At 42.8% G+C, this 12,500-nt stretch overlaps 1 protein-coding gene across 1 annotated transcript in view; it reads left to right on the forward strand.

The window, feature by feature from the left end:
• The window catches only part of LOC138945486 (serine-rich adhesin for platelets-like), a 252,698-nt gene that overhangs the window by 32,489 nt on the left and 207,709 nt on the right, over positions 1 to 12,500 (forward strand). Inside the window, exon 4 of the mRNA XM_070316917.1 lies at positions 10,546 to 10,659. Coding sequence (XP_070173018.1) covers positions 10,546 to 10,659 — 114 coding nt within the window. The remainder of the gene's footprint in view (positions 1 to 10,545; positions 10,660 to 12,500) is intronic.

Consider the following 12,500-nt stretch of genomic DNA (forward strand, 5'->3'; position numbering starts at 1 on the left):
AGGAATGTCTCGGTCATTGTTATTTTGAGCGGACCGAGACTAGTTGGCAGTCGTGTCTGTAAGTAGGCTACATGCAGACAGACAGATCTAGATCTAGTGTCTCGCTTTCTTGCACAGTGTCACCTATGCTTACTGTGTGTGTGTGTGTATGTATGACGGAGTGATTGAGTTTGTGTTACTGTTTGTCGATTTCTTACGTGAGCCTTGAAGGCTTCGCCTCTTGTTTTATAAGAACTTGGAGTGATTGCGAATTTGCGCGTTTCTCGTGAGTGCTTTCGAAGTTTTGTAATTTGATTTTCCCCAGCGAGTGTTCTTTGGAGGGCACTAGACTGTGATTGCTGGTGCATGTTTTTATTTTTGTTTTTCGTTGTTTGTTTCCGTTTGTAGTCTGTGGTCAAATACCTCACAATGTGCTCAAACAAATCACAGGCACAGGAAATGAACAAGAAGAAGTGTGTCACAAGAATTTGAATTCTAACAAAAACATGTGTATGAGTTCATAGACTACCACTGTCGAACCCTTCACTGTACAATGTAAATGAGTACAAAATATAGTAGTCAGCTTGGGAGACATTGTAGAGCACAGGCGAACTTTATCACAAACGGACAACACAAAAAGTACTTTCTTTTCAAACTTGAAAGTTTGTTGTCTATTTTTACCAGGGTCTTTCAAACAAACAATAACATGTGTATTTTTTATGTGAAAAAATTCATCTATTTTAACATTGTTGTACTTAAAATCTTAACATCTGCTAACAATTTGCGTATGAATATTTTTTATTCCTGCACTAGAAGGGAAGAAATCAACCTGTGGAAGACGTGCTGTGGTTTGTCTCCCTTCCTTCGAAACCGAAACCGTCTGTAACGCTTACAGGGCCTCATAGATATCAGAGTCAACTCTCTCTCCACCCGACACCTCCACGCATTCAGCGTAACGGCTTGTACGGCGTGTTACTTCAACATAATATGATAATAATAATAATAATAATAATAATAATAATAATAATAATAATAATAATAATAATAATAATAATAACTTCAACAAGTATTTTTTGGAAAAAAATTAACCTTAACAAGGCCTCAACACAACAGCGCTTCCTGGAATTGCATGGCTGTTACCGGGAAATGTACTGGGTCAAAGGTCCGCCTGACTCGAAAATTTACTGGGGAAAAGACAGTGACTGCAAAAAATCGTGTACTTCATGATTGGTACAATGGCCAACACAAATGTTGTCGGATCAAGTCTACTTCCATTCTTTAGATGGTATATGTTTTTTCAACTACTGCCCTCCCAGGAAACCTGGCCACGATCCTCAACAAAGTCAGCCAGAGCTTCGTTTAAGTGTGACAATGGGTCATATATTGGTGCTACATTACTAGCATTCAAATGTGTATTCATGGCAACAGCATTTTGCCATTTACAACAGTTTCACTAACACTGTATTCTTTCTTGCTTTATTATTTTGTGACTCAGTGATAATTTTAAATAAAGTTATTTGCATCATACACTTTGATTTCATTCATTTCTGTTTATAACTACTTTTACTACTTTCCCTTCTACACTGTGACATGCCACTGTATGACGCTCATTCAGACCAAAAACAATACCATTCCTACCTGTTGCAACGTCTATCGCTCGCTCTGTCTTTTGGTTCCTTGGTTGATCGATCGGTTTCTTGGTGGAAAACATATTTCTGTCACCAATACCAGTATTATTGCATCACTTCCATAAAGGTAGAGTAGCCTTCTTCCTTTCTGTTCCCGCAGTGGGGCACTGCGGTTATGAAATTAAAGGCCCCTCCTGTTCTTGGAACCGCAGGAGCTTTCTAGTTTGCTGTTAGGTAGATTTTTGGTTCCTCTTTCCTGTCATGCTCTCTTTTTCTTCATGAATTCTTTTCTTTTTTCTGCCTTCTTGCTCATTCACCTGTATTTTTTCCAAAAATCTCTTCTCTTGCCGCTTGTCTCGCGATTCATGTATAGTTTAATCTGTTAGTGTTCTGATGTAAGTCCAGCAGTAGATAGGTTAAGCCTATTTTAACATACTGGAAACTGGTAATCTTCCAGTAGGTATTAATTTAGTTTTACTAAAGCCTGCTGGGACACAAGTAATGGGTTAGTGCATTTGTAAACAGGAATCGCTTGACAAGTGGCCCCCTTCATCCCCCCTTCCTCGTCCTGATATGGCTCTGCGTAGTCGGCTGGACGTTAAGCAACAAATAAACAAACAAACAAACAAACTTCCTTTCTGTTAAGCCAAGTCTTATTCATTATTGAGCTCTTATTCATTATTGCATTACTTTCACAACAATCTTCTTCCTTGATATTGCGATAGTTGTTATCTCCCATTTATGTACAAACGCCGAAAAGACAATTTAACAGGACACATTAACACTATTATTTTGTTTACCTGAACCAACAGGTGTACAACTTCCTGTTTCTTTGATATTGTCAATGTTTCGGCCCGTGTTGATCCTGGGATCAACTGAATTTCTTGTGTGTGTTAGTGTGGGTTGGTTTCGTGTGTGTGTGTGTGTGTGTGTGTGTGTGTGTGTGTGTGTGTGAACTAATCAATGAAAATCGATGTGGGCATAAAGGGATGGGGGGGAGGGGGGGTTAAGAGGGAGAGAGAAAGAGACACACACACACACAGAGGGACAGGCAGACACAGACAGACAGACGGACACACAAACAGACAGACAACTAGACAGCCAGACAAAATAAATCATTAAATGCCCATCAGCCTCGCCGACCCAGCCAACCAAATGGACCCTGACTAGTGAAGAAGTGACCATTGCACCGAATGACGTCGACTCACGCACACCGAGTGACCGAGACTGACCACACATAATAATGCCCACACTGAGACAGCACGTGAAAAATCGTTAACCCAGACTGACGACAGCGACTAACAAAGCGCACAGTTGTGACGTGAAATCTGTGAGTGAGGAACATTGAGTGACCGACACTGACCGCCGACAGGTTAATTAATAATGTATCGATTGAACATGGGATTTCCCTTCTTTGAGCCATGTGACGTCAGAGTCCGACAAAAACTCATACTTAGGAGCCTTGACGAGACTACAAAAGATTGCATACATGTGTAGAAGGTTCGGGAACTAATATTGTTTTTATGGGGGCGAGGACGCCCCCATTCTATACGGATAGTTTAGAGGTTGACCATGGGCAGCGCCATTTTGTTGTGAAATACGTCATCAGTTTGTCTACACAGGAAGTTGTGACATCCGTCACCCTATGGGAGGGGTGACGTCAAAATTGTTCATCTGTAGAAAGTTGTGAAATCCGTCACCCTATGGGAATGGTGACGTCAAAATTGGTCATCACAGAGTTTGTGTAACACAGGAAGTTGTGAAATACGTCACCCTATGGGAGGGGTGACGTCAAAATTGTTCAACAAAAACATGATAAGTCGCATTGTGCAGGGTCAACTGCAACAAACTCAAACCGAGCCATTCATACCTAGCTGTATTTGAGTGACTTATATACCCGACATTTTTATTTCTTATTTTTAGCACAGGTGTAGGAAAAATCATGAACCAAAATGTTATTTATTTTCTAATTTAACATTTTTTTTACAAATATGACCATGGTCTTTTAAACATACAGTGACATTAAACATTGTTATGTTAAAAAAAAGAAAAAAGAAAAAAAGCTTTTGTGCACAAATCAGAAAATACATTGTACATTTTACCTACAGGCCAAACAGTGTCTGTTGGCGGCAAAGGGCCCAGCAAGTTGCTATTTTTAGATCGATTAAAAGTTGTCAAGAACAGGCGCTTACATTTGGATGTGTCCACTGATAGTAGGTTTGGTTGTGATCAATCAGAATGATGTAGGAATAAAAATGTATGACAGTTTGGTATGATGACATGTAATTCAAATATGCTGAAATGTAATATTATACATGATATAATATTATTATGGCTGTTGCCATGACCATGAACCCCAAGAAAGGTTTAATGTCATGTAAAATCAAAATACCAAAATCAAGCACCTACTAATCTGGTCCACGGTGCGGCTTGGACCAAATATGGATGGACACGCAACTCGCTCAGCCAGCCAGCGCTGCGAGACTTACAGCGGCCAACTTCGCCGCGGCGCGCTCATTGGCTCAGCATTGAACTTGCGTCAAGGCCGATGCGCGTAGATTCCCAGAATGTTTACTTTCGGTTAGATTCTTCGACAGCATTCGCAGATGTGACTGCCGTTACAGAGGTGAGTAAAACTGACCATCGAAAGGAAAATAAGATTCATATTGGTAATACTAATAACATACTTGCACAAGCATGTATCTACCAAAACTGTATGGGAGGACATAGTTGGAAAGGCGTGGTGAAGCGATCAAATCGAATCGTCCGTCAGCACGCGGTGTTCTTCTGGAAAAGACCGAAACGACAGTGTGACGTCAGTCGTTCAGCCCGCGAGCGGTGGGATTGGGGGCGGGGGGGGGGGGGTTCACATGGTTTGTTTGTTTCAGAACCACACCCATATACACACATTTCACATGTAAACCATTTGTCCGCCCCCTGTCGATATTTATCGACTAAGTTCCTTGTGCTTTCTTGTTGATGATGTGTTACGGACTCTCTCTGGACGGCACGGTTGGCCTAGTGGTAAGGCGTCCGCCCCGTGATCGGAAGGTCGTGGGTTCGAACCCCGGCCGGGTCATACCTAAGACTTTAAAATTGACAATCTAGTGGCTGCTCTGCCTGGCGTCTGGCATTATGGGGTTAGTGCCAGGACTGGTTGGCCCGGTGTCAGAATAATGTGACTGGGTGAGACATGAAGCCTGTGCTGCGACTTCTGCCTTGTGTGTGGCGCACGTTATATGTCAAAGCAGCACCGCCCTGATTGGCCCTTCGTGGTCGGCTGGGCGTTAAGCAAAAAAAATTTAAAAAAATTAAAAACTCTCTCTGGACTCTCACTCACGGACACAACAGATGACATTGTGACACAGAACAGCAGATTACTGGGCATGGCAAACTTTATTCCTGTGTTTAGCATCTTCTCTCCTCCTCTCCGCCGACCCAACCGAAGCCGGTGGCTACAAGCCACAAGTCAATACAAAGTTGAACTACATCTTGTCAGTTAGTGGAGCACACTACAAAATACGTCCACACTCTTCCCAAGTTCTCAAAGTTCTCTGTCACACCCTAGCATGTACATACATAATCAAACTTTAGCTAGAGTCACAAACATCCAATCAAAATCCTAGTAACTATTAGTAACACAACATTCTAAGATAATAAGCCATTCCATTGGTTAAAGACAAGAAGAAGGGGGGGGAGGGGGGGTAAGGGATTAAGACCTTCCAACCGCAGCTGACACGCTTCTCCGTATCAAATTCAGAGGAATTCACACCCTCTTAACGAGACTTTGATCTGAGCGTATCAAACATTACCACACGCACGTGTTATCGGCGGCTACCCCGGGTCGGTCATAACAGTTACGCAACTGACCACCTGCCAGCTGAGCTGGTATTCGATCCACCCGATCCGACAAAGGAATTAACACCTATTTGAAAACCACTGCTACATGCAGCTAGCCGAGGAATACAGAGACAGACAGGCCGCCATATGACATAACAACACCTGCAGGCTTCCCGGCTCCCCGTCTCATCCTATGAGAGCGGCTTAACTTTTCAAAGGATCAAAGACTAGTCAGAACATGGACACAGACGGCTAAGCGCGCTTAGGATCTACCGGTGACTGGACATGTGCATCTCAAAATTTAACTTCGAACAGATAATGGCATTACACAAAACATAAAGCGATCGGCAACATGAACTACAAACACTAGACTGGACAATGACAAAAACTTGACTCTATAATTTGTGACTGGTCACCCTGTCACACGTACATGTTTGTGTGCGTTCAATCGTGAGAAATAAAAGGAATTCTAACTTAAATCGATCGATACATGAAGTTATTTGTATTTTTGACCAAAATATGACATTTGAAAAAGATCTCGACAGTCATTGTTCGACTGGCGCGGTCTCTGAGGAACACTGACTGCATGTCTTGTCTTGTGTAAAATGTGATATGATGGTCAAAAATACAAACAAAACACATAATAAAGCGCACAGTTGCGACGTAAAATCCGTGACTGAGGCACATTGAGTGACCGAGAATGACCGCCGACAGACTAATAAATAATGAAGTGCCCCTGTGGCACGTGCAAATCGTGCGGACAGCGGCAGTGTCGCAGATATAAGGGTCACCTAGAGTTACAGCCTACTTCGCTGCAGCTAATACCATCGATCCCAAATTCCTTCAGAAACTGGACATCTCACTCTGTCACAGTGCCATCTGTCTGGCGGTCAGCTTCTGTGGTTTTACGTATCAGCTGCCCTATAGCTGTGGTCAGTATTTGTCTCTGCCCGTTTTTTTCTGGAATTCATCTTCAGTTTGTGGTGATTTGGGCGTGATTTGGTTTACTTGACTGTTGCTGGGAAACTCTAATGTCTTCACACTATTCGTAAAGTTTCTGCCAGAAAACCGTGAGTGTTTCCTATGGACTTTTCCTGGTTTTTTTGGAATGTATCTAGCTTTGCGGTGGTTTAGGCCTGATTGCTCTTGTCTGCTACTGCGAAAGGGTTGTGCTCTCTCTCTCTCTCTCTCTCTGCGCAATGCGTGTTTTAAAGTTACAGTGCCAGCTCTAAAACCGTGGTCTGAATTTCATCCGGACATGTCCTGGCTGTTTTGGAATTAATCTTGTTTGTATGGATTCATTTAGGATTTCTTGCTCTTGTTTTCAGGCCATGGCCTCGTCAGCCTCGTCAGCCAAGTGTACTTTGTTGTCTATTCTGCAAAGAAACTAGCCGAACGCATGATAACACACATTTAGTGCGTCCTGGGACCCGCTCTTTTCAGGTTTAGTGCGTCCTGGGACCCGCTCTTTTCAGGTTTAGTGCGTCCTGGGACCCGCTCTTTTCAGGTTTAGTGCGTCCTGGGACCCGCTCTTTTCAGGTTTAGTGCGTCACGGGACCCCCTTCAAGAATTTCTAGTGCGTATTGTCGGCTTCTTGTGCGTATAGGACGCAGGGACGCTCAGTTCAGTTATGGAGCCCTAGCTGCTACATGTATCTCGGGTTCATTCGATTTGTATTCACAGTTTTATTTTGTTTTGTGTTCGTCACACCTGCTGCTATGGAACTGATTTGTAGACGCTTTGCACTATGATACCCTCCTTCCTGTGTTAGCTGACTTGTCCATTACGATAGATCTATGTGTTTGTGTTTTGTTCATGGGATAAGAGTATTATTTCTCTTGCACAAATACCTTGAATCTGCAAACTTGCTGCTTAATTCTTGCGCGGACATAATTATTTGTCAATCGGCGAAATGAAATCAACCACACAAAAAGTCACTCCCCAGAGGAGGCAGCCAGGAAGCCCATTTTGCCAAGTGGAAGAATGCTCTTATGCATTATGGACATGCATGAGAGGTCTTGTCAATGACGATGATAATATCGGTTTTCACTGGAATGAGGGCGTCTTTAAATGCGTTGTGGTGACTAAGGAGTGATACTGTTTTCACATGTCAAACTTTTATGTTCACAAAGTACCTGTTTTAATGAAACTGTGACCGTGGTGCTTGTCTCGAGCTCCCGCTGTGAAACTTGCATTTTTGCACACTGTGCGTATCTGCCGTAAATCTGTGTCTATGCCCTCCTTTCTGTCATTATTCACAGCTGTTTTGTTTGAAATCTTTTTGGCCCCCTGCTGCTCTGTATTTTATAGACCTGATAATCTGAAAGGGTCTCCTGTGACTGAGGTGTGATACTGTTGTAACTTTTGCTTTCAAACTTTTATTTTCACGAAGTAGCTGCAGTTGTTCTGCAATAAACCTGTGTCTGCTGTGCTGCCAGCCGCTGTACTTTGAGACTTTTATTTCTGCACAATGTTTGTATTTTGAAGTAATGCATAGTATCTACCATAACTTGAAACCGTGGATGTGTCTTCCCTCGGGTCAAAGGTGACTTTTTTCTCCTGCTGCTTTAGAATGTATGGAGGTGTGGAGGATCCTTAATTGTTTTGTTTTGTCGTTTTGTGCACCTGTTACCTTTCACTTTGAAACTGATATGTATTTTGAAATAACAAAATCTGTCATAATTAAAGTAGCTGCCGTATCATTTTCGTCAGTTCTCAAGATTTTCTTTTCGTTCGTGCTGTATTTTGTGTCTCGTCTGGCAGAAAGAAAGGTTAGTTTTATGAAATGATTAACTAAAGACAAAACGAAACTGTGAAGTATCATCGTCAGTTAGGAATAATACTAGTAATGAAAACTTAAGGATTTTGATAGTTGATTTGATTACATGATTTATTGTACGTGAAGTTTGTTTCACGTCAAAATTGTATTATACCTTCGGAGATACACGTTTTACCGTGATGCCAAGGATTTGGCCTCTGTCCATGTGTCACCCTGGGTTTTATTCTACATAATGCTCTCGCTAAATTGCCTTGTCTCCATCTAACCTAAAATGTCAGCTTGAGATAAACTGCCAACGCTGCTCAGTTTGTTTGTTTGTTTGTTTGCTTAACGCCCAGCCGACCACGAAGGGCCATATCAGGGCGGTGCTGCTTTGACATTTAACGTGCGCCACACACAAGACAGAAGTCGCAGCACAGGCTTCATGTCTTACCCAGTCACATTATTCTGATACCGGACCAACCAGTCCTAGCACTAACCCCATAATGCCAGACGCCAGGCGGAGCAGCCACTAGATTGCCAATTTTAAAGTCTTAGGTATGACCCGGCCGGGAACGCTGCTGTTTGGGGTGCTTACTGTTTCAGTTGGATGGAGAAAAGTACCACATCAACAGGGAAACATAAATATACCAACAGTCCAATTGGGCCACTTTCTCGAAGAAACCTCGAAGAATAGTTTAGACGAGCACAGCTAGTCAGAAACAGATGCATGTTTCTAGAGTATCGCACACAGGAAATGTCTGAACCACAACATGCAAACGCGATACGGCTAGTTAGTGTTGTTTCTTCTTCTGCGTTCGATGTTATATTATCGTGGAAGCGTAGACAGCCGATTTTCTCCCCACGCCAAGTTGGCTGCTGTCTTCCGTCTTCGGTGGTTGAGGTTCTTACTCAGGGTTGCCTCCTCCCCAAGAGTAGCTGCCTTGCTGGGCTGTCGAGTCCACTCTACCCGGGTTTGTTGTCGAAGTTTTCCTTCTCGTAGCCTTTGCCTTTCCCAAGGCGCACACAAGGCAGTGCGGGTTTTGAAATCGGAGTTGTCCTTCTCCTAGATGAGCGACCATCCAAGGTTGACGAGCCTGCATCCCTTCTCCTGTTAGTCGAAGACAGGGCCCGCCACGTGAAGGCCAGGAGCTGGATTTGACTGTCAGAGGTGTTTGGAGACACGAAGCCATATGGAGCATTTCTTGGGAAGTGGGCGCTTATCTCTACTTCCACCCCGGCATAACAGTCCTTGGGCCCCAGTTAGTGTTGTGACATGGATTGTTTTGCTACCTTCATGTTTTATTTACTCGTTTCAAGACCCTCGGGTTTGCGGTCGCAAATAGCCTACGCGTATGTCGCAAGTCGCAATTCCTAATAAGCTTGTCGCATTCAATCTTCAGTTTGCTGCGGGCGGAACAAAGGCGACAAAAAGGAGTTTGTCGCAAAATCCGCCGCTGTCGCACGGTTCACTGTTGTCTGAAAATCCTCATGCTGAAGTCGACTTCGCGTAGTATTTTTAGTGGGAAAGCTTCGTGAAGTCATCTTTGTGAAGTAGACTTCGCGTAGTATTTTTAGTGGGAAAGCTTCGTGAAGTCATCTTTGTGAAGTAGACTTCGCGTAGTATTTTTAGTGGGAAAGCTTCGTGAAGTCATCTTTGTGAAGTAGACTTCGCGTAGTATTTTTAGTGGGAAAGCTTCGTGAAGTCATCTTTGTGAAGTAGACTTCGCGTGGTCTTTTTAGTGGGAAAGCTTCGTGAAGTCATCTTTGTGAAGTAGACTTCGCGTGGTCTTTTTAGTGGGAAAGCTTCGTGAAGTCATCTTTGTGAAGTAGACTTCGCGTGGTCTTTTTAGTGGGAAAGCTTCGTGAAGTCATCTTTGTGAAGTAGACTTCGCGTGGTCTTTTTAGTGGGAAAGCTTCGTGAAGTCATCTTTGTGAAGTAGACTTCGCGTAGTATTTTTAGTGGGAAAGCTTCGTGAAGTCATCTTTGTGAAGTAGACTTCGCGTAGTATTTTTAGTGGGAAAGCTTCGTGAAGTCATCTTTGTGAAGTAGACTTCGCGTAGTATTTTTAGTGGGAAAGCTTCGTGAAGTCATCTTTGTGAAGTAGACTTCGCGTAGTATTTTTAGTGGGAAAGCTTCGTGAAGTCATCTTTGTGAAGTAGACTTCGCGTAGTATTTTTAGTGGGAAAGCTTCGTGAAGTCATCTTTGTGAAGTAGACTTCGCCCATATGAAAGGTGAGCTAACGGGCCGGAGAATTTCGTCATATCGTCATACGCTTTGACTAATTGTACAAATTGGTTCTATGACTTATGGCACACATTTGTTCTATTTGTTACAGAGCCCTGTGGCTGTGTCTCAAGAAGACCAAGCGGCGGTGTGTATCCAGAAACACTACAGAGGATACCTGGGCAGGAAGGCCTACACACAACAACTGTATCTGCAGTTTGAACAGGTGAGCTATTAAGATGGCAAATAGACGATGTTCGGAAATCACTCTGTCGAGTGTGTATGGATTGTGGATGTGTGAATGCTCTTGTTTTTGACTCACATGCGAAGCAAAAGTGAGTCTATGTACTCACCCGAGTCGTCCGTCCGTCCGTCCATCCGGCCGTCCGGCCGGCCGGAAAACTTTAACGTTGGATATTTCTTGGACACTATTCAGTCTATCAGTACCAAATTTGGCAAGATGGTGTATGATGACAAGGCCCCAAAAAACATACATAGCATCTTGACCTTGCTTCAAGGTCAAGGTCGCAGGGGCCATAAATGTTGCCTAAAAAACAGCTATTTTTCACATTTTTCCCATTTTCTCTGAAGTTTTTGAGATTCAATACCTCACCTATATATGATATATAGGGCAAAGTAAGCCCCATCTTTTGATACCAGTTTGGTTTACCTTGCTTCAAGGTCAAGGTCACAGGAGCTCTTCAAAGTTGGATTGTATACATATTTTGAAGTGACCTTGACCCTGAACTATGGAAGATAACTGTTTCAAACTTAAAAATTATGTGGGGCACATGTTATGCTTTCATCATGAGACACATTTGGTCACATATGATCAAGGTCAAGGTCACTTTGACCCTTATGAAATGTGACCAAAATAAGGTAGTGAACCACTAAAAGTGACCATATCTCATGGTAGAAAGAGCCAATAAGCACCATTGTACTTCCTATGTCTTGAATTAACAGCTTTGTGTTGCATGACCTTGGATGACCTTGACCTTGGGTCAAGGTCACATGTATTTTGGTAGGAAAAATGTGTAAAGCATGTGAGTCGTATGGGCTTTGCCCTTCTTGTTATTGAGTTAAACTGTCCCACGTGACCAGTCACTAACGAGGGAAGTTTCTGAAACACGTTGACATGGGTTTAGTGTTTGCCTCATTAAATGCAAGAGTATTCAATCTTTTACAACCCATACACGTGCAGCTGGTATCGGGAGGACGTCAGCCAGGCATTGGCCAAAATTAACTTCAGACTGAATGTTTCTCTGCCAATTTCAAGTGGTACCATTATCTTGAGGGAAAAAAGCATGTCAAGATCTTGAAACTGAAGCAGATTTGTGATGTAATTCGATCGAGTTTTACCCCAAATTGGATTTATTCGAAAACGCACCGAGCGGTTACGTCCCTTGAAATAAGAAATTTTTGTTTTTGTTTTGCGTTGAAGCCAATTTCAAAGTCAAAATACCATTTCTCATCACAAATTAGAATAAAGGGGGGAATACATGGTCCAAAGTTCGATGAGCAGCACTTTGGAGAGGAAGGGAATAGTCAGTATTAAGTTTGTGTGAGATAAACAAAGCCGGCTGACGTCCTCCTTATATAGCTGCATGTAACCCATACACACCTGACAGAGCTATATCCAGAGTTCGTCCAAGTTGTCAGTGTTTCTGTGTTATGTGAATAACTTTTTGCTACTTCCGTTGTTGTTAATTTATTTATATTTTGACTCAACACTGTAAGAAAGTTCTCGCCTTCGACTCGGCATATTTATAACTTGTTCTCGTCGAAACATCGGGCCCTATCACTAGGATGAAAACGTGGTTGAGTGTGAGTAAGTATCTCTGCTTTTGGTTCATTTGCATAATGTATGTATAGGTTACAACACGAGTGGTTTTTTATATGGCTTGTATTTCAGTCAAGACCCAGCGGATGAATATCATCGGGAGACACGAGCCTTTGGCGAGTGGCTCTCGATTGATATTCCCGCTGGGTCTTGACTGAAATACAAGCCATATAAAAAACCACGAGTGTTGTAATCTGTATATCCCATTCTACCATCAAACACAAAGT

This window comes from Littorina saxatilis, linkage group LG13 (assembly GCF_037325665.1).
Source record: "Littorina saxatilis isolate snail1 linkage group LG13, US_GU_Lsax_2.0, whole genome shotgun sequence".
In the NCBI taxonomy this organism is placed as follows: domain Eukaryota; kingdom Metazoa; phylum Mollusca; class Gastropoda; order Littorinimorpha; family Littorinidae; genus Littorina; species Littorina saxatilis.